Source organism: Erpetoichthys calabaricus, chromosome 1 (genome assembly GCF_900747795.2).
Source record: "Erpetoichthys calabaricus chromosome 1, fErpCal1.3, whole genome shotgun sequence".
NCBI classification, from domain to species: domain Eukaryota; kingdom Metazoa; phylum Chordata; class Cladistia; order Polypteriformes; family Polypteridae; genus Erpetoichthys; species Erpetoichthys calabaricus.
The window spans coordinates 20,293,624-20,316,318 of NC_041394.2; the positions used below are offsets into that span (position 1 = coordinate 20,293,624).

Below are 22,695 nucleotides of genomic sequence, written 5' to 3' on the forward strand. Positions count from 1 at the left end.
AACCCTTAATTTTTGACCCTGATTTGACTGACAAACAGTGACAAGAGCTTGAAACAGCCATCTTGTCTGTCTCCAAAGGGGAAAATGAATGGCCCGGAAGGACCTCTCTGATCATACACAATATCATTACAGAGCCAGCGGTAGTAGTCTGTGGATGCATGTACAGATGCCTCTGGGCAAAGCATGCACAGGTGGAACTTGAGATCAAACAAATGCTGCATCTAGGTGCTGATCGAGGAGGGTTTTAGTCCCTGGTCAAGCCCCATCGTCTTGATCCCAAAGCCAAATGGAAGTTGGTGCTTTTGCAATGACTTCACCTGGCTTAATCAAGTCTCCCAATTTGATGCTTATCCAATTCTGTGAAGGGACAAACTCCTTGAGCAGCTTGGTAAAGCTCAATATTTGACCACCTTTGACATGACAAAAGGGTATTGGCAGGATCTTTTAACTGATTCCACAAAAGAAAAGGCTTCATTTAGCACCCCTAGTGGACAGTACAGTGTCCACTTATTTGGGTTGCATGGGGCAATGGTGACTTTCCAGTGTCTGGTGGGCAATACAGACCCACAACTCCAACTGTGCCTCCTACTTAGATGACATTATCTATTCCAACACTTAGGAGGAACATGTACAGCATATTCAAACTGTGCTCCTGACACTATGAAGAGTTTTCAGGTTAACGAAGGCCAAATATTTAGGATACCTGGAGGGCAGGGATACAGTCTGCCTACGGTATTCCAAAGTGGAAACCATTCTGAATTGGCTCAGTCCAAAAACCAAGCAACAGGTCCAAGCTTTCTTGTGGTTAGTGGGCTACTACTGATGGTTCATACCCCGTTTCTCTGAGAGAGCGGTGCCCCTGACTGATCTAACAAAAAAAGTGGGCCCCCAACACAGTGAAATGGGATACGAAAAAAGAAGCTGTATTTCATGACCTGAAACAGGCCCTTAAGTTAACACCAGCTTTGAGAACTCCTGACTTTTCTTTACCTTTCATTCTCTAGATTGATGCTTCGGACACAGGTCTCGGTGCTGTGCTGAGCCAAAGCATTGATGGTGTTTAACATCCCATCATGTTCCTAAGCTGGAAACGTTTGGACCGGGAAACCAAGTGTATGGTGTTTGAGGAGGAGGCCTTGGTGATTAAATGAGATATTTACCAGATGAGGTACTAACATCTTGGCTGTGAGTTCACTCTTGTCCAGTGGATGGTGTGGCACAAAGAGTCAAACTCGCATGTCACCAGGTGGCTCTTGGACATTCAGCCTTATAGGTTCAAAGTCCTACATTGTAAGGGTTCCCAGCACACTAATGAGGAATGAGATTTCAGTTATTTTATATAATTTGCAAATCTTTCTGAAACCTATTTTCTTTTAGTCTTTATGGGTTATTAAGTGTAGACTGACAAATGTGTCTACTTAAACACAGTAAAGTGTGCAAGAAGTGAATCCACTGTATGTACGCTTAGACTAAAATGGCTATTTCATCAGATCGACTAAGGTGATTGAATGCCGTTGTGCACCAATTCTCCACCCTGCCACCAGCACAGCAGCTCTAATTACTTTAGAGCACAGGCTGCAGACACACTTAAAGGGTGAAGCTGCGTTCCTCTACGACATGAGCACTGCCAACCTCTAATTCAATCATTACCAAACCAAAAAGCCATCTGCATCAATCAGACAGAAGTTGACCTGTGAAGGGTGGAATCCACTACAGGAAAACTGTGCATGATATTTTGATTTAATTAAGAGCATGCAGCTAGGACTGGTAACATTATGGACAAGAAGCCTGACCGTTGTACCACCATGGAGTTCTAGATGAGGGCCTAAGAGGCAGCCAAGGAATTCTGCTTGGTCACTTGCCGGCCCAATGAGCCAGACGCCTAAACTGACTTTGTCCTAACTTACATCTAGGCCGACAAACTTAGGGGGCTCAGCATCAGGCAAAAGGCTTAAGAAAGTGTACTGATCATGGTAGTATGTTTGATGAAGGAGAGGGTTACAGAAACATCAAGGAAGCCATTCTCATTGGCCTAGTTTAGAGAAATAAAGAGAGCTCACCTGAGGGCAAGCTAATGCAGTTGCCATCTTTGCTTAGCTTTAGTCGACTCTTCTTGAAGTGCCCCTTACGCTTCTTCACCTTCGGCTTCTCTTGGTACATCTGATGGATGATGATGTTCAGCTCCCTCTCCACAATGTCAATCTCGCGCTCGGCCAACTCCTGCTCTCGCCGCCGTAGCATCTCCTGCTGTTCTTTCTGCTCCAGGGCAGCCCGTGTCAACTCTTCCTCCCAGCTCCGAAGTTCCTAATATGGCAGAGAAGTAGAAACGTGTCGACTGGGCAAGCATGTCTATCAAGTGACACCTCAGCGGAGTCTGGGAGCATTAAGAAACTTCATGAAATTAGAACAATAAAGTTATGTCTCTCTATTATATAGTGCTCTCTCTCTCTCTCTCTCTCTCTCTCTCTCTCTCTTAGAACAATAAAGTTATGTCTCTCTATTATATAGTGCTCTCTCTCTCTCTCTCTCAGAACAATAAAGTTATGTCTTTCTATTATATAGTGCTCTCTCTCTCTCTCTCTTTCTCTCTCTCTTAGAACAATAAAGTTATGTCTCTCTATTATATAGTGCTCTCTCTCTCTCTCTCTCTCTCTCTCTTAGAACAATAAAGTTATGTCTCTCTATTATATAGTGCTCTCTCTCTCTCTCTCTCAGAACAATAAAGTTATGTCTTTCTATTATATAGTGCTCTCTCTCTCTCTCTCTTTCTCTCTCTCTTAGAACAATAAAGTTATGTCTCTCTATTATATAGTGCTCTCTCTCTCTCTCTCTCTCTCTCTCTCTCTCTCTCTCTCTCTCTTAGAACAATAAAGTTATGTCTCTCTATTATATAGTGCTCTCTCTCTCTCTCTCTTAGAACAATAAAGTTATGTCTCTCTATTATATAGTGCTCTCTCTCTCTCTCTCTTTCTCTCTCTCTCCCTTAGAACAATAAAGTTATGTCTCTCTATTATATAGTGCTCTCTCTCTCTCTCTCTCTTAGAACAATAAAGTTATATCTCTCTATTATATAGTGCTCTCTCTCTCTCTTTCTTAGAACAATAAAGTTATGTCTCTCTATTATATAGTGCTCTCTCTCTCTCTCTCTCTCTCTCTCTCTCTCTCTCTCTCTCTCTCTCTCTCTCTCTCTCTCTCTCTCTCTCTCTCTCTCTCTCTCTCTCTCTCTCTCTCTCTCTCTCTCTCTCTCTCTCTCTCTCTCTCTCTCTCTCTCTCTCTCTCTCTCTCTCTCTCTCTCTCTCTCTCTCTGAAGCAGATCAGTTCTTCAGCGCTGTTGAGGAGCTATAGTCTGTCCCAGCAGGATAAAACTATATGACTGTATGAAATGTAAAGGGCACTCTTTAGTGGATCGCAAGTTGAGATAACAAATAAGTAAGACAAAAAATATAACATAATTAGGATAACCGAGTCAAAGAGGTAAAAATACCGGAGGTGCACAAAGAACACCATAATCACGTGATCAGCAACAGTCCTAACAGTCATAAATGTCCATGAAAACATTCCCAAAACAAATAAACTAAAAAAATGGCATTGCAATGAAGTAAAAAATATAACTCATTAATTTAATAACTTTTAACCAGGTCAGTGAAATATAATAAAAATACTCCAAACTATATGTTATGTGTTCAAAAAACCTTTCAATTGTGACCATTTTGAAAGATTGTCCATTTGACAAATATCTGAAAGATGAGCTTCTTTCTGTCATGTCCAATCCCACAGACACGAATGAGTAAATAAAACCCACAAAAACTGAATTTCAATTCATTTCCATTTAGTGTCTTCGGTTTTTGACTTACGACTGAAATGCACAAGTTTTGACGCAGATGAACGCTGTCATTGACAGCAGTGTGCCCCTGCATGGTATGGACATGTCACTATTTTCGATCATTTAATGTTTTAGTGCTCACATGCTGCAAGATAAAACTGGAAGCACGCGTAGCTGCACAAATACGCTGAATCTGAGGTAAGCAGCTCGATCGACAGCTGGCCATATCCCTGAGTGGTGGACGCCACTGCTGGCGATTGATAGGGTCTTAAGAGTGCGTCTCAGTAGTGTCCCATCGTGAAGCTGATTGGAGGTGAGGTGACAGTCTGACCGATCCCTCAGCAAGCACAGCACATCTCAATATTAGCTAGTGCTGGATGTTCATGCCGTCATTCTGCTCTATGAGGTAGTGAGTGTCATTATTAAAGCATAAGGGCGACATGCAGTACATGGCTGTGCTGCACATTAGTTTGAATTGCTTTGTGTTTTGTAATTTAAAGTACAGTACTTTTTGTTATTTTAACAATACATTGAACACATATTTCTATAATATAAGTAATAAAGCATTATGCATTTTTACTGACTTTTATATTAACCAACATTTTCAGTACAAATTCTGACGGACATCTAGAATTTGGTCATAAATATCTGTAGGAATGGATGTCGTTTATAAGCAGATGCCTGTCTGACTAAGTTTACAAAGGAAAAAAAATAAAGGAACAGAATTCTATTTATTAACATACTGACTGTATTAAACTTAATGAACAAAATCTTTCCATCCATCCATCCATCCATTTTCCAACCCGCTGAATCCGAACACAGAGTCACGGGGGTCTGCTGTAGCCAATCCCAGCCAACACAGGGCACAAGGCAGGAACCAATCCTGGGCAGGGTGCCAACCCACCGCAGATGAAAAAAATTCGAGGAGCATAATTCTTTAATTTAAATGCAGACTATTGAATTTTATGAAGGAAAAAATCATGGAACAGAATTTTTTTTATTAACATACTGACTGTATTAAATTTTATGAAGGAAAAAAACAAGAAATTTAATTTTTTTTTCACATCTATTTCAGACTGCATAAAGTTTTACAGAAATCAAGGCATACGTATTTTTAACATGCTGACTATTAAATTTTATAAAGGAAAAAATCAAGGAACATTTTTGTAATACAGACTATTGAATTTTACAGAAATCAAGGCACATAATTCTCTTTTTTTAAGAAACTGACTGCATTAAATTTTATAAAGGAAAAAATCAGAGAATATAATTCTTTTTATTAACATGCTGACTGTATTAAATAATCAAGAGGCACAGTTTTTTTATTTCATGTTACATGCTGTCACACAGTAGAGACAACTCATGCGCTCATCATATTGTAATTGCACTCCAAGTTGAGGGCTGGTGCTGTTGCCTACTAGAGCTCCTCCTCCTCCTCCTCTCTCATTAGCCAATCTGATGACTGCCTGCACCAGTGATGTCATTTCCGGGTCACAAACCACCTGAGCCCGCCTCTTCTGACCTGGCTTCCTTTTAAGGGGTTGTACTGCCATCTTAAGACAGTCACCTGGAAAGACGCTTGTTGCTGATAGCTATTTTTTTTTCCTTTTTTATCATCACATAAATTAAGTTTCCCTTTACGGTACCCCAACTCTTCATAATCTTTTTGTGTTATTTCTTACAATACCTAAAAGGTTATTATAATAAAAACTCCCTAAAATGGTCTAACAAATAATAACTAAATAAATAAATATATAGAATGGGATTAAACAGGGAGGAAATAGAAAAATATCATATAAAAACTTAAACGTTTGGCATTTTTCAAGTCAAAACTTATTTTTTCACAATCGTGATATACACTTGTGTGCCATGAAAAATGTCATTCTTAAATGTTTTTTTTTTGTAATAAATAAAAAGTGCCTGTTCTTGCGGCCTAAAATGCAAATGAAAAGCCAAAGGGTTCGCAAAGATTTTCTTGTATGGCTGCCTGTTCCACTTTGATGTTACCTTCTCTTTGGTGCGCAGCTCATCGAACATCTGCTGGATCTCCAACTTCCAGTCCTCCTGCAGGGAATGGAAAGACTCCAAGGGCATCTGAAACATGGCGGACTTTTCAATGCAGAGCAACTGGTTGAGGATGATGCTGAAAGAAGGCCTGCTGTGGGGATTTGGGCTCCAGCATTCTGAAAAACAACAAAGGATTAAAGTGTCACATAACTTTATCAAACTAACAGTGTAGTACAAGAATCCACCACTGTGAATGTTGATGATCACAACAATATTCTGTTATTATTTAACTCCATTGGAATCACCATTAGTTTTACTGAAACAGCCTGCAATCTCTGCGTTATCCGTGACACTAGCATGACATGCAAAGCACGCATTTTAAAACTGTCCAAAACATGTTTCTACCATCTTATAAATGTGGGAAAATTAAGATGTGTATTAAATATGTAGAACACTGAGAAATTAATTCATGCAATATGGAGTTCACTGGCTGCTCAATTCCTTCTTTATGCAGCTTTCAGTTAATTTAAAATGCTGCTGCAGGAATCATTACAAAAACTACAAAGTATGAACACATAACTCCAATCCTTACACTTGGCTCCCAGTTAAGTTCAGAGCTTATTTTAAAACAATCCTTTTAATATATGATGGTAAATCAAAAGGTGAAGGCAATTTGACAATTATGTAGTAACCGCATAGAAGCCGACACAATACAACTCGTTCACAATGGCTTATGGGTAGTTCAAACCCGCACAGCTCAGCGCTCTGCCGTCAGTCTACTTGAAACCAACTCAAGTTCAAATGAACATGGCTGTGGGATTACATCTTAGTTGAACAACGCGGCAACAAACCTTTCAAAGTAGCCATAATGCATAATACCCAACTTATCCGTTAAGGCAGAAAGAAAATATGTATGCGTTTTTTTAAATGTTGATTCTTTTCTCATTGCTGACTGTCCCATCCGTCATCTGTCCATCATCTTCACTACCTCTCTATCAATGTCTCTGCTCTCATGAGTCGAGAATTTGTCCTTTCTCTGTATGACCTGGACAGTCTCTCCAATGTCCTGTAGCTTGTAACTCCTTCAGAGTTCTCAGAGGTCTCTCGGTGTCCTCCTTCATTCGTCTTCAATCCTCCTCTAGCAGATTTATAGCTGTGCCACACTCCTTTATATAGAGAGGTTAGGAGCATGCGCAGATACAGCGCATTGCCGCACCCACCACATGACAAAACAACTCAAGATCCAAGATTGGGTCACACCTCACCACCACACTAGTTCAGATGGAATAGAATAGTGTGAGGTTTGTTTTTTATAGTGGCTGGAGTGCCAGTTCTGCCACCAACTCCCAGGTTTTCCCTGCAGGCTGGAGGGCCTACTTGCAGGGCTGGATGCAGATTAAAGTCATACCCAGGACGGGCTCCTTTATACAAAATGACAAAGCACCTTTATTTTATTGAGAACCATAGCTGTCCGATTAGGCATTCTCATGCCTACAATTCTTGCCTTGCCCATTTTGTGAAATTTCGCAAAATCATTTGACATTTGTTAATGTTTTACTATTGATTTCTAATTTACATCTACTAAATCTTCTTCTTCTTTTGACTGTTCCCATTAGGGTTTGCCACAGTGGTCCATCTTCCATCTCTTCCTGTCCTCCCCATCTTGTTCTGTTGCCCCCATCACCTTCATGTCCTCTCTCACCACATCCATAAATCTTCTCTTAGGCCTTCCTCTTTTCCTCTTGCCTGACAGCTCTGTCTTTAACATCCTTCTCCCAATATACCCAGCATCCCTCCTCTGCACATGTCCAAACCAGCGCAATCTCTCCTCTCTGACTTTGTCTCCCAACTGTCCTACCTGAGCTGACCCTCTAATGTCCTCATTTCTAATCCTGTCCATCCTCCTCACACCCAATGCAAATCTTAACATCTTTAACTCTGCCACCTCCAGCTCATTTCACCCTGACTGCACTCTCTTCTTCACCTCTCTTCCACAATCCTCGTTACTCTGAATTGTTGATCTCAAGTATTTAAACTCAAAGGGACTGCCCTATAATGGCTGAGGAAAATCCACAGTTCTTTGCGGTTCATTGAATATGCTTGGTGGTTTCGGTGAGTTACTAACATTTTTTATGCCCGTTTGTGATTTGCTGGATTTGTGACCTTGATGCTCTGTTTATTGATTGTTCTTGCTGGATTTGTGTTTTTGGAACTTACTTGTTTTTGGGATTGTCTTTCTGGCAATTTCTGCTGTGCCTTTTGTGCTTCTATGGGCTTTTTGTTAAGAAGAGCAATTTTTTTGTGGAAATAAACCTTTTATTTTTAAAAATCCTGTGTTTGGTCTTTAGATGCTAGCTGGGGTTTGACTGTTCATGTGGGCATTTTGAGGAATTTTGGGACTTTGTATGCTAAGGAACCCCAAGTTCATGATAAACAGGGTGTTATATGTTGACCAGTATATGTTTTACATTTTCTGTCTATACTTTTTATATATTTTCTTTTTGATTCAAAGTATATTTCAAATGTTTATCTATTGACGTTTTGTGTTTGATATTTTATTCTTCTTTAATTCTGTTTCTATGTGTGATCACATGTTCTCTCAGGTTCCTTGTGCTTTGTGGGAGGTTCCCCAAGAGGCGGGGCTACCTGCCTCTCTTCATGTTTGAACCCCCACCCCCAAGCCCTATAAAGGCCGGGGAGATACAATGGAGGAATGTGACTCACTGTCGTCAGTTTTTGTGGTGATGAGCTCTCGTTGTGGTTATACTGTAGTATTATTATTGTTTATTTTATTCTATTGTCAGACACGGCTTGTTATCAAATTGCCTTTGAGTATATCCACTTATGCCTTTAGCTCTACTTTGAGCATTTTTATATACAAAGAAGTTTTGAAATGAATGTTTTATAAAGATTCTTCCCCTGCCCCTTATATACAGTCAAAGGTTTGCGGCTACCCCCTTTTCCCTTTTGGGACTTATGAGTTGTTATGGCCCATTTCCCTTTCTGAGGATTCCTGGGATTGGGCCGAATTAAGTGGACCTTTGCTGGATACACCAGTGAAGATCCTGGCCTGCTCCCCTGCAGACATGGAGGCCCAAATGACTTTCGCTTGAGAAGAACTCCCTCAATGTAACACAGGACAGGTCAAGGTTAGCAAACCATTAATATTACCGTTCACCAGTTTTAATTATCAAATATTAACTTCAAAAATCATCCTGTTAAAAAAATGGTTAGTGCTTCTAACAGTTAAAAATAATGACTACACAAACAAACACAAGCTTAACTCTGAGCACAGCAGTTTTAATTGCATGCGCTTGTTATTTTGAATCCTGCCTTGCATCCAATGCTCTCTGATAAACACAAAGAATGAAAGTGTCAGATTTCTTCACAGCCCCTTACCTTCCAAAAGTCTGGAGAAAGCCTCTGGGCAGGTGGATGGGATAGGGAGGGTCAGTTTGTTCATAGCCACTCCATAAGCTACAGCGAGAGCGTCGATCTCACGATAAGGAACCTCACCGGTGAGCAACTCCCACAGTAAAACTCCAAAACTGGAAAGAATTTGAGAATGATTAGAAACCATTATGAAGAGACCCACAAACAACCTTCGCTCAGTTTTCAGCTGGTGGTTTGATGGCACAGTGGTGAGCACTGCCAGAGGCCTGTGTGACTTTCGCTTATGAAGAACTCCTGCACAGGGCAGGCCAAGATTAGCAAACCACTGACATCACCATTCACCATTTTTAAATACCATGGTCACTGCCTGCGTGGAGTTTGTATGTTATCTTCATGTCTGTGTTCATTTTTTCTCCTTGTGCTTCCTAAATTGTCCCTGAAGTGTATAAGCACCCCCTGTTATGGATTGGCATCTTGTAGCCACCCTAGCGCTGTGTTTACAGCAGGAAAAAATGAGCCAAAGAGGTTGCACTTTTTCAACAAGAAAAAAAAAATATTTTGTGTAACAGAAACATTTAAACAACAAAGTGTTGACATAGATACAGTAGAGAAGGTATGTCGAGTGTCTAGTGCTGTACTGATGCAGATTTACTACACGTCCCTTGTGTGACACAGTTGCAATCGGGAGAGTTGACGTGTGTTTCTTTGTGCACTTTTCTTAAATGTTTTTCCTGTTGCTGGCACCTGACTGGGTAAACGGAAAGAGTCTGAACCACACGATCGATGCACCCCTTGTATCTCTGTAGACTACCACAGTGCAAGGCTTAGTGAATTCCACATTTCCTGACACGAACCTTGACAGTTGCTGCATTGTATGTAGTGCTCAGGGGCTAACATCTTGCTTGTCCTTGCACTCTATTGCAATTATATTGTGTTTTTCTCACACAGCTACTGTTGATCACAAAGAAACTTTGCAGGGCTGAATTCACCTGTAATATCAAGGCAGTTTTATCGTACAGTGCTGTATTATGCTTCAGTTTTGCTTTCTGTGTCAATGTCTGATGGGCAATTCACCATCGTTGTCACTATCGATTGATTCGAGTAATAGTTTAAGCGTCAGTTTTCTATAAAACTGCTTTTATGGCTTTTCATTTGCCATTTTGTTATTTACTGGGGAATCTACCCCATTAATGGATATTGATGAGTTACCATAAAGTGTCATAAAGCATAGAAATGTTCCTGGCCTTTCTTTTAGCACAATGCTATTTTATCCACTAGATGGCAGCAGATTACTGTCTCTAGTCAGTCAGTCATTGTCCAACCTGCTGTATCCTAACACAGGGTCACGGGGGTCTGCTGGAGCCAATCTCAGCCAGCACAGGGTGCAAGGCAGGAAACAAACCCCGGACAGGGTGCCGGCCCACCACAGGGCGCATGCACACACACAAACACCCACTCACCAAGCACACACTAGGGACAATTTAGTATCGCCAATACACCTAACCTGCATGTCTTTGGACTGCAAGTGGTCATGCATCTTGTGTCACAGGAGAAAACCTGAAGTGAAGTAAAAACTGAGGTGTGGACCATAGCAGACATATGGTGAAGTGGAAGGGGGCGCTGAAACACTACTTGCTGCAGGACTCCTTAGAGTTATGAATGGATTATGTCTTTTTTGTTAGAAAACTTCATCTTTTTTTGGCTTCTCCCATTAGGGTTTGCCAGAGAAGATCATCTTGTTCCATATTTTCTTGTCCTCCCCATCTTGCTCCATTACACCCATCACCTGCATGTCATCTTTCTCGCTACATCCATAAACCTTTTCTTAGGCCTTCCTCTTTTCCTCTTCCCTGGCAGCTCTATCTTTAACATCCTTCTCCAAATATACCCAGCATCCCTCCTCTGCACATGTCCAAACCAACACAATCTGGCCTCTCTGACTTTGACTCCCAACCGTCCAACTTGAGCTGACCCTCTAATGTCCTTATTTTTAATCCTGTCCATCCTCCTCGCACCCAATGCAAATCTTAGCATCTGTAACTCTGCCACCTCCAGCTCTGTCTCTTGCTTTCTGGTCAGTGCCACCGTCTCCAACCCATATAACACAGCTGGTCTCACTACCGTCCTGTAGACCTTCCCTTTCACTCTTGCTGATACCCATCTGTCACAAATTACTCCCGACACTCTTCTCCACCCATTCCACCCTGCCTGCACTCTCTTTTTCACTTCTCTTCCACAATCCCCATTACTCTGTACTGTTGATCCCAAGTATTTAAACTCATCCACCTTTGCCAACTCTACTCCCTGCATCCTCATCATTCCACTGACCTCCCTCTCATTCACACACATGTATTCTGTCTTGTTCCTACTGACCTTCATTCCTCTCATCTCTAGAGCATATCTCCACTTCTCCAGGGTCTCCTCAACCTGCTCCCTACTATCACTACAGATCACAATGTCATCAGCAAACATCATAGTCCATGGGGACTCCTGTCTAATCTCGCCTGTCAGCCTGTCCATCACCATTGCAAATAAGAAAGGGCTCAGAGCTGATCCCTGATGTAATCCCACCTCCACATTGAATCCATCCATCACTCCTACCGCAGTCCTCACCACTGTCACACTTCCCTCGTACATATCCTGTACAACTTTTACGTACTTCTCTGCCACTCCCAACATCCTCATACAATACCACAGTTCCTCTTGAGGCACCCTGTCATATGCTTTCTCTAAGTCTACAAAGACGCAATGCAACTCCTTCTGGCCTTCCCTCTACTTCTCCATCAACACCCTCAGAGCAAACATCGCATCTGTGGTGCTCTTTCCTGGTATGAAACCATACTGCAGCTCACTAATCATCTCCTCAATTCTTAACCGAGTTTCCACTACTCTTTCCCATAACTTCATGCTACCTGGGGGATCTTCTGTAGACAATGGTGTACCTTTCCTAATCATGTCCACTCAGTTGAATTGGCCACAGTGGACTCCAAACAAAGTGTAGAAACATCTCAAGATGATCAATAGAATGGGATGCACCTGAGCAAGATTTAATGTGTAATAGCAAAGAGTCTAAATACTTGTATCAATGTGAGTTTTTCATTTTTGATAAATTTGCAAGAATTCCTAAAATTCTGTTTTCAGTTTGTCATTGTGGGGTATTGAGTGTTGCTAATGGGAGAAGTTACACAATCACTTCCATAATTCTTAAATGAGTATGAAACCACCAAGACTCTTCCAAGAGCTGGTTATGTGGCCAAATTGAGCAGTTGAGGAAGATAGGCCTGAGTAAAGGAGGTGACCAAGAACCTGATGGATACACACAGGCTCACCCCACAGAGATCCTGTGTGGAAATGGTGAGAAATTTCTAGAAGGACAACCATCACTGTAACATTCCACCAATTGGGCTTTATGACAAAGGGGCCAGACAAATACATGAAAGCCCTCTTGTAGTTTGTAACAAGGCACCTAAAACACTACCGGACTACAGTATTAGAAACAAGATTCTCTGGTCTAATTAAATCAGGACTGAACTATTTGGCTTCAGTTATAAGAATCACATCTGAAGGAAACCAGGAAGCGTTCACCATCTGCACAATACAGTGAATACAGTGAAGCGTGGTGATGGCAGCATCATCCTGTGTTGTTGGGGACTGAGAGACTAGTCAGAGTGAAGGGAAAGATTAACTGAGCAAAGTCCAGAGACATCCTTCAAGAAATCCTGCTTGAGAGCGCTCTGGACCTCAGACTGAGAAAAGGTTCAACTTCCCAATGATATAAAGCCGAGACTACATATAGTCATACGAAAAAGTTTGGGAACCCCTCTCAGCCTGCATAATAATTTACTCTACTTTCAACAAAAAAGATAACAGTGGTATGTCTTTCATTTCCTAGGAATATCTGAGTACTGCGGTGTTTTCCGAACAAAGATTTTTAGTGAAGCAGTATTTAGTTGTATGAAATTAAATCAAATGTGAAAAACCGGCTGTGCACAAATGTGGGTCCCCTTGTCATTGTGCTGATTTGAATGCCTGTCACTGCTCAATGCTGATTACTTACAACATCAAATTGGTTGGATGAGCTTGTTAAGCTTTGAACTTCATAGACAGGTGTGTCCAATCATGAGATATAAAAGGATTTGAGGTGGTCAATTACAAGTTGTGCTTCCTTCACTTTGACTCTCCTCTGAAGAGTGACAGCATGGGATCCTCAAAGCAACTCTCAAAAGATCTGAAAACAAAGATTGTTGAGTCTCCTGGTTTAAGGGAAGGCTACAAAAAGCCATCTCAGAGGTTTAAACTGTCAGTTTCAACTGTAAGGAATGAAATCAGGAAATGGAAGGCCACAGGCACAGTTGCTGTTAAACCCAGCAGGTCTGGCAGGCCAAGACAAATACAGGAGCGGCATATGGGCAGGATTGTGAGAATGGTTACAGACAACCCACAGATCACCTCCAAAGACCTGCAAGAACATCTTGCTGCAGATGGTGTATCTGTACATCGTTCTACAATTCAGCGCAATTTGCACAAAGAACATCTGTATGGCAGGGTGATGAGAAAGAAGCCCTTTCTAATGCTCATTTAGACAAGCCAGATTCATTTTGGAACAAAGTGCTTTGGACTGATGAGACAAAAATTGAGTTATTTGGTTATATCAAAAAGTGCTTTGCATGGCGGGAGAAGAACACCGCATTCCAAGAAAAACACCTGCTATCTACTGTCAAATTTGGTGGAGGTTCCATCATGCTGTGGGGCTGTGTGGCTAGTTCATGGACTGGGGCCTTGTTAAAGTCAAGGGTTGGATGAATTCAACCCAATATCAACAAATTCTTCAGGATAATGTTCAAGCATCAGTCACAAAGTTGAAGTTACGCAGGGGTTGGATATTCCAACAAGACAATGACCCAAAACACAGTTCGAAATCTACAAAGGCATTCATGCAAAGGGAGAAGTACAATGTTCTGGAATGGCCGTCACAGTCCCCTGACTGGAATATCATCGAAAATCTATGGGATGATTTGAAGCAGGGTGTCCATGCTCAGCAGCCATCAAATTTAACTGAAATGGAGAGATTTTGTATGGAAGAATGGATTCTGGATGGAGATATTTTTGACCAGACACTCATCGAAGGCTATAGGAGGACAACATCTAGAGGCTGTTATATTTGCAAAAGGAGGCTCAACTAAGTATTGATGTCATATCTCTGTTGGGGTGCCCAAATTTATGCACCTGTCTAATTATGTTATGTTGCATATTGCATATTTTCTGTTAATCCAATAAACTTAATGTCACTGTTGAAATACTACTGTTCCCATAAGGCATGTCAGATATTAAAAGGAAGTTGCTACTTTGAAAGCTCAGCCAATGAGAAACAAAAATCCAAAGAATTAAGAGGGGTTCCCAAACTTTTTTATATGCCTGTAGCAGTGGCTTAGGGTCAACACTCGGAATGTCCTTGAGTTGCCCAGACAGAGCCTGGACTTGAACCCAATCAAACATCTCTGGAGAGACCAGAAAATAGCTGTCCGCTGGTGGTCTTCATCCAACCTGACAGAGATTGAGAGGATCTAAAGAGAAGAATGGCAGCAAATTCACAAATCCAGGTGTGTGAAGCTTTGTCGTGTCAGAACGAAGAAGACTTCCATCTGGAATTACTACCAAGGGGGCTTCAATGAAGAACTGAGTAAAGGGTTTGAATACTCATGTCAATTGGGATATTTCATGTTTTACAATTTTTTATGCATTTGCAAAAATTTCTAAAATCTTCTTTTCACTGTCATTCTGGGGTATTGAGTGTTGCTTGACAAAATTAACTTAAATGATTTTACGTCAAGGCAGAAACTTAACAAAATGTGAAGAAAGTGAAGGGGACTGAATACTATTATGACAGAAGTACCAGTGTGTATCCCATTCAGGACAAGTAGAGTTCAGAGTCAGATGGAGCAACACCTGGACAATCAAGGGTGAAAAAGTGGGAATGACCATGGAGAAGGTGCAGGATAAACAGCCAAGTACTTTGTGTCCCGTTTGTGGTCTGTTCCTATTGCAGGACAGAGAGGTTAGGAGCACACATTATACAGAGCATTGCCGGACCCACCATATGACAAACCAACTCAGGATCCCAGATTAGGACCCGAGTGAAGTCATGCAACAGGTGACACCTCAGCACCACACTAGTTCAGATGGAATGGAAGCAGTGTGAGGTTTTTATGGTGGCTGGAGGGCCAATTCTGCCACCAACCCCCAAATTATCCAAGTAAGCTGGTGGGCCTACCTGTAGGAATGGATACAGATTAACATCAGAGCAAGGACGGAGCAATTGCAGGTTAAGGGCCCAATAAATTACAGTCACTTTAGGCGTTTATGGGATTCTTACCGGCAACCTTCTGCCCATTTTGCAGGGGATGCTGGAAAATGTCTAATATAGGGTTAAATGAAACTATAAAATGCAACACAACAACGCCATCTTGGACTGTAGAATATCAAACAAAAAGCAACCTGAAAGTCTTCAGTGGATTAGCGACATCTTGAGGGGATTTGTGCTATAGAAGAAAGTTTAACAGACTTGCCCCCAACAAATTTATCAAACCCTGATTACATGTCCGAGTCCAGCAGCATGTCAAATGAATCCACTATCAAACTTCACTTCCATCTCACCCCAAACAGTTAAACTCTCAAGCGAGTGTCATAGGGTCATGTAGGCCTGCTAACTCACCTCCACACGTCACTGCTCTTGGAAAACAGAGAAAGTTTGATGACCTCAGGAGCCATCCATGCATATGTGCCCGCCGCGCTCATCTTAGTGGTTCTGTGCCACTCTCGTGCTAGGCCGAAGTCCGTAATCTTCAAGGTTTTGTTACAGAGGTCGTCATTCTCAATCTTCTCCAGGATCAGAACTGCAGAGAGTAAAAAAAGAGACACAAAGTGTGAGTGCAGACATGAAAACGTTCCCAAGCCAAGAATGTCCCAATCACTGATCAAGGGTCACTGGTGACAAAGTGGCATGGCTTTGCCCGTACATGCCTGCAAATTCAACAACAAGATAGTTAGCATAACAGACTTACAATAGCCTGCTCTACGTGGGTATTATGCTAGTGAGAACTAGCAAGAATATTTCAAGAGTAACCGGGAGAAGACACATTGAATGAACTGAAAAAGCAGTCAAAAAACAGAAATTCTGCTACACAGATACCAAAGCTAACTCAAAAATCAAAAACCAAGCACCAGTCACAAAACAGGAAAAGCTTTAGAAAAAATGTTTTTAAGGAACACAAGAGCGATCAACAAAAAGAGTTTAGAAATCCGCAACCTCGGACAGAAACAGATTCCTTTGATGACCTTCTAAATGTCGCTAACCAAAAGCTACGACCTCTGAAGATGCGCTCCTAATGACATGGGATTTCTGTTATGTTATAACTAAACTGGGAAGTCAGAATTTCTAAGTTTCATTCTGAAAGAGCAAGCACAACAAAGTTTTCCTGGAGGCTGTGGACCCTAGAGGGCACTGTTGCTCCTCAAACCCAACACAACAGATACCAGACACACGTTAAAAGCACTAAAGAGCTTTTTATTTTGAAGAAAACTCTTCCCCAAAGCGTTTCCCACCACTACAGCCACAAATAAACAATACAGCACACACAGTTCTTCTTCTTTCTTTGTCTTTTCTCCTCCGCTCCTCCCACAAGCTCTGTCTGTCTTCCATCTGACTCTGGCTCCTCCCTGTGACGTCAGTCTGGTCCTTTTATATTGTCCAACCCAAGAGTGCTTCTGCTCTATCACCCACGTGATCATTTAGCACTTACGGGTCAGGCAGAAACCTTATACCATAGACACAGAATTACTAGACGCCGCATGACCAGCAGCATCCTACATCAACGTCGCCGCCATATTGCGAGTGGCACTGCTATGGAGTGAGGTAATGGATAAAGATGCCTCACGCATGTGCTGCTTGGGATTGTACAAACCGCTGTACACTCCAAACCAGATCACAGGGATTACATTTCATAGGTAAAGCTGAGCAATTGTTTTGGTTATATTTGGCCATTAGAAAATCCCATTTTATAATCTTAACTTTAGCTACGCCGGGCTAAGCTAGCAAAGCTATGCATTTATGTGCTCAAGTGAGCCTCCAAACAACGTTTTGGCTAAACATATTTAGTCACTAACTATGTAGATTGTTGTTAGCTGTTAACATTTCTCAAACTTTGAAGGTTTCCCAAAGAAATCCACCTCAGGAAGCAGTGAGAGGTAGCCCTTAGACGGGATTTTGAGAAAGCTGTCCTGTGATGTGTGCCGTGCTAGTTTGGTAACAGATGCTGTACCGGCATCATATGATCAAAGCTACCACTCGCTCACATTAGAAAAACAAAGGAGGTTTGATGATTCCTTCTGAGGGTCCAGTCAAGGTGGTCAAAGTAGCTGAGCGTGTTATCAGACAGTCGACATTAGGGCAAGCTGTCAGTGTATCTTTGATCAGTCAGTTTGTTCGGGCTGAGATTGGTTCAGATGATGTGTTTTTTCTCAAGGAGCACATTAAGGAAACACAGTTTGAAATTGACAACCATCACTGTATGCTCATGTGTTTAGTTGTGTCCGTCTTTTACAAACTAAGGCTGCACCATATTGTCAGACTGAATACTCTCAAATTACAGAGTGGCAACACACGGAAAAAGCTATGTAAGACAGTTCTGTTTCAAGGACTTTAGATCCTATCCTGTATATATTTAAGTAACCACATTGTGTGTGTGTGCACGTGAGAGGAGAGAGATTGAGAGAGGAATGAGTGAAGTGTTTTCAGAAATTATTAAGCCAATTTGTATATAATAAAATTGTTTATTTTTGTCATTGAGTGTATCATTTCACTGTTAAAAGAAAGACAAACAAAGATAACTGGCAGTAACAGTGCAAAATTCACAGTTGGTATGCCAGTTTGAAAAGATAAGTTTTGAGGGTCTGCGGTGGGTTGGCACCCTGCCCAGGATTGTTTCCTGCCTTGTGCCCTGTGTTGGCTGGGATTGGCTCCAGCAGACCCCCGTGACCCTGTGTTCGGATTCAGCGGGTTGGAAAATGGATGGATGGATGGAAGTTTTGAGGGTAGTTTGATGTGCGGCACAGAAAGTCGAGCTGCAGATGAGGATCTGAGTGAGCGAGAGGACTGCAAGTCTGTAGAAGATCAGTGAGGTTGTGGAGAGCTTTAAATGTTAAGAGCGGTATTTAGTACTGTATTCTGTAGTTAACAGGGAGCCAGTGAAGTTGAGAGAGAAGAGGTGTAATATGTTCAGTGGATTTAGAACAGCAGGTTATTATCCTGGCAACAGAATTTTGAAGAAGTTGTAAGCGATGGATAAGTTTTTGTGGGATGCCAGATAGAATAGCATTACAGTAATCTATACGTGAGGTGACTAGGACATTAACCAATACTTCAGTACTGTGTTATGTAAGAACAGGACAAAGTCTAGAAATGTTTCGGAGATGGAAGAAGACAGTCCGAGAAATGTTACTTATATGGGAAGAATTATTTAATAATAATAATAATAATTATTATTTAATAATTGCCATTATTAGTGAATAAATGGATATAAATAATTGCATTTAAACAATTCGCCAAAATCTGTTGTATGTAAACGATAATGTTTTATATGTCATTGTTTTTTCATCAGAAAACCCGGTTTCCACGTCTACCTGTATTAGTTTAAATGGCACTTTTGTCACTCGCAATATGGCGGACGCACTGATATATCGTGTCGACTGGGCAACACAGTGAATGCGGCATCTATCTATATATGAGGTCTCTCTTTGAACTGCTTTCCCAAGGTTTCTCTATCATCGAAAGATGCAGAGAAATTAATTCATGCGTTTGTTTTCAGTCGGCTAGATTACTGTAATGCACTCCTCTCAGGACTACCCAAAAAAGACATCAATCGTTTGCAGTTAGTGCAGAATGCAGCTGCTAGAATCCTTACCAGGAAAAGAAAATCCGAACACATTTCTCCAGTTTTGATGTCACTACACTGGTCATTCGGAATTGACTTTAAAATTCTGCTTATGGTTTACAAAGCCTTAAATAATCTCGCCCCGTCTTATACATCGGAATGTCTGACACCTTATATTCCAAATCGTAACCTCAGATCCTCAACTGAGTGTCTCCTTAGAATTCCAAGAGCAAAACTTAAAAGAAGTGGTGAGGCGGCCTTCTGCTGTTATGCACCTAAAATCTGGAATAGCCTGCCAGTAGGAATTCGCCAGGCTAATACAGTGGAGCACTTCAAAAAACTACTGAAAACACATTACTTTAACATGGCCTTCTCATAACTTCACTGTAATTTAATCCTGATACTCTGTATATCCAATTCATTATAATAACTATTCATTCAAAATCTGTACTAACCCCTACTCTCTCTTCTGTTTCCTTTTCCGGTGTCCTGTTGGTGGTGGCGTGCGCCACCACCATCTACACAAAGCACCATGATGTTCCAACAATGATGGATGGATTAAAAGCCAGAAGTCTGTATGACCATCAGCATCAAGTGACTCCGTGAAAAACCCGAACTACAAAGAGGACTATTTCATTTATGTTAGGTAGAATGCCCAGAGGGGACTGGGTGGTCTCGTGGCCTGGAACCCCTACAGATTTTATTTTTTTCTCCAGCCTTCTGGAGTTTTTTTTTTGTCTTTTCTGTCCACCCTGGCCATCGGACCTTACTCCTTTCTATGTTAATTAATGTTGTCTTATTTTAATTTCTTATTTTGTCTTTTATTTTTCTTCTCTTCATTATGTAAAGCAATTTGAGCTACTTTTTGTATGAAAATGTGCTATATAAATAAATGTTGTTGTTGTTGTTGACTTCGTAGAGAGTCAAGGCTGGGGGGCTGTCAAGAGGCAGGACCCGTTAAAACCCATTGCGGCATTTCTTGTGTGATTTTGGGCTATACAAAAATAAATTGTATTGTTTTGTATTGTATATGTCTATGTCTTATACCCCATGGTTCTCCCATAGCACCCCCTGGTGGCACCCGACATGACTGAGATACAGAACTCCAAGTGCAATGGTGCCCTGTGGTAACCTGGGGCACCGCTGTAAACCAGGGGAGCTGCCATCTACTGCAAGGGTTGCCAAGTCCGGTCCTGGAGGACCACCATGGCTGCAGGTTTTCATTCTAACCCTTTTATTTATTGAGTGCCCAGTTTGTGTTGCTAATTAACTTCTTGCAAATTCATTTTAATAGAATTGCTTTATTAAGATTTGTTCCCCTGAATTTCTTCATTGTTCCATTGTTGCTTAATTTCTTTCCTTAAATGACACCCAAACAGAAATGAAATGTGAAGTGAGGGAGCCGACAGAAGACCAACTAAGTCAGGGCCTCAAAGTCCATCCAATTTCACTCCAACCAGCTGCTTAATGAGGTGCTGAGTCTTGCCGTTAATTAAACTCGTTGGCATGTTGCCGGTCCCATGGTGCATTAAGAGACATTTAGGAGATTGTTGATTTTCTCTTTTCCAAGAGCTATGGTCAAATGTTTTGTGGACCTGAGCAGATCAACATTCCTCAGACCTTCATCTTTCTTTATTTTCAGATATTATATGATGGACACCAGTTGTTTTGGCTCATTTTGTATCTCATTATTGTTTGGCTGCTAATTAAGGAAAAAGAAACAATGAAGGGGTCTGAGCCTTCAAGAACAAGTCAATTAAAATTAGTTCAAAAAGAGTTAATTAGCAGCAAAAACAGGTCAGTCATTAAGAAAAGGGTTAGAATGAAAACCTGCAGCCCTCCAGGACCAGAGTTGGTGACCCCTGATCTAGTGTTTGGGGGGAAGCAGTGCCCTAAAGAGGCTGCCTTACTCCATCCTTTCACTTCTTGTGCGTTTTGGCCGGGCTGGGCTGCCGGCCGTCTCTTACTAAGCTTATATATTGTTTTCTCAAACGTTTTATTGTAACACGGTCAGCTTGGCTGTGATGTCATTCCCAACTCTGATATCCAACTTCTGCAGCTAATCTTAACAAAATGGCTGCGATGAAAATAACAAAATGGAGGCAAAAATCAATAAGATATCTAATTCAGAATCACAGGGCAAAAATAAACCCAAAACGAGTTCTCAGACTCACGAAAAGGTGAAGAGTAACACACAACAATTAAATAAAGAAGATAGTCATAACAGCGGGTATTGCCCACTGCTGTTGTGATCCTGCATTTCCAAAATCTTAAAATAGGGCGCAGACCACAAGAAAACAAAAGCCAGAACTTTATTCCACAGTCTGAAAACAAAGAGGAGATACAGTCAGTCAGTCAGTAAGAAAGAATTTATTGTTATAGGCACAGATAAACAGTCAGTCACACTGTACAATGAAAATCTCGCTCTGCAGTCTGGCTCTTCCACTCACTGGAATTGACCAATTAAACACAAGACAATACAATTAACGTGTGTCACACATGCTCGTCCACGGATCTCCTCACGGGCTTGAATGAGGTATGTGACATAGTGCCGGGGCAAGAGGGGGCACTGTCACTAATATTCTCTTCTTCTTCTCCCCAAACAGCAACTCACGTAAGCGCAGGGAATCTCGGACAACTCAACAAAGCTAACTTTCCTTCTAGCATAGACAGTCATATTAACACGTAACGGTGGGTCTGGTCGCCATTTACTGTTAATTATCGCCCTCAACCTCTCCTGTTGACAAAAGTCAACATTCGCCCTAAAAGAGTTCTTTGTAGCCAAAAAGTCGTAATTTTCTGTTGGACTTTCGCTTAAACAGGATGAGTCGGTTGGTGTCCCAACTATTTTCTGCTTCTACGACCTGTCGTTCGGCCACACATGTTAATAATCAATAGACAATAGATAAGAAATAAACACAATGGTGTAATGTAAGCATATACAGTGGGTATAGAAAAGAATCCCACCCTTCGAAATATTCCCATTTTTTTTTGCTTTACAACCTTAAATGAAAACACACACAAAAATATTTCTTCCCAGCTTTACTTACTCAATGCAACCTAAAACATCCAAGTGAAAAATATCACAGCTACAGTTTTAAAAAATCAAAAACAAGACCTACTGAGATTAATAAAGGATCACCCCCACCCCGATGTCAATGTCATTTTGTTGAACCTCCTTTTACTTTAATGACAGCCTTGAGTCTGTTGGGATTCTTCTCTGTCAGCTTTGCACATCTATAGGGTGGTCCAGATCTAACTATAAAACTTTTGATGCAATGCAATGCAATAACTGCATAATGAGATCTGGACCACCCTGTTGTAGATTGTGTCATATTTGCCCCCCACTCTTCTTTACAGTTTAACCGTTCAAGTTCAGTCAGATTGGATGGTGAGTGTTGGTGGACTGCTATCTTCAAATCTTTCCACAGATTTAGGTCTGGGCTTTGACTTGGCTACACAAGGACATTCACTTTTTTCTCCTTCAGCCACTATGTGGTCAATTTTGCTGTGTGCTTTGGGTTGTTGTCGTGATGAAAGTTG

General features: G+C 41.3%; 1 protein-coding gene across 1 annotated transcript in view; it reads right to left on the minus strand.

Annotated features, from left to right (window-relative positions):
* Window positions 1-22,695, minus strand: part of map3k10 (mitogen-activated protein kinase kinase kinase 10) — a 123,049-nt gene that overhangs the window by 25,976 nt on the left and 74,378 nt on the right. Inside the window, exons 2-5 of the mRNA XM_028796156.2 lie at window positions 15,936-16,116; window positions 9,230-9,378; window positions 5,831-6,006; window positions 2,061-2,304 (exon numbers count right to left, since the gene is read on the minus strand). Of these exons, the coding sequence (XP_028651989.2) occupies window positions 2,061-2,304; window positions 5,831-6,006; window positions 9,230-9,378; window positions 15,936-16,116 (750 nt within the window). The remainder of the gene's footprint in view (window positions 1-2,060; window positions 2,305-5,830; window positions 6,007-9,229; window positions 9,379-15,935; window positions 16,117-22,695) is intronic.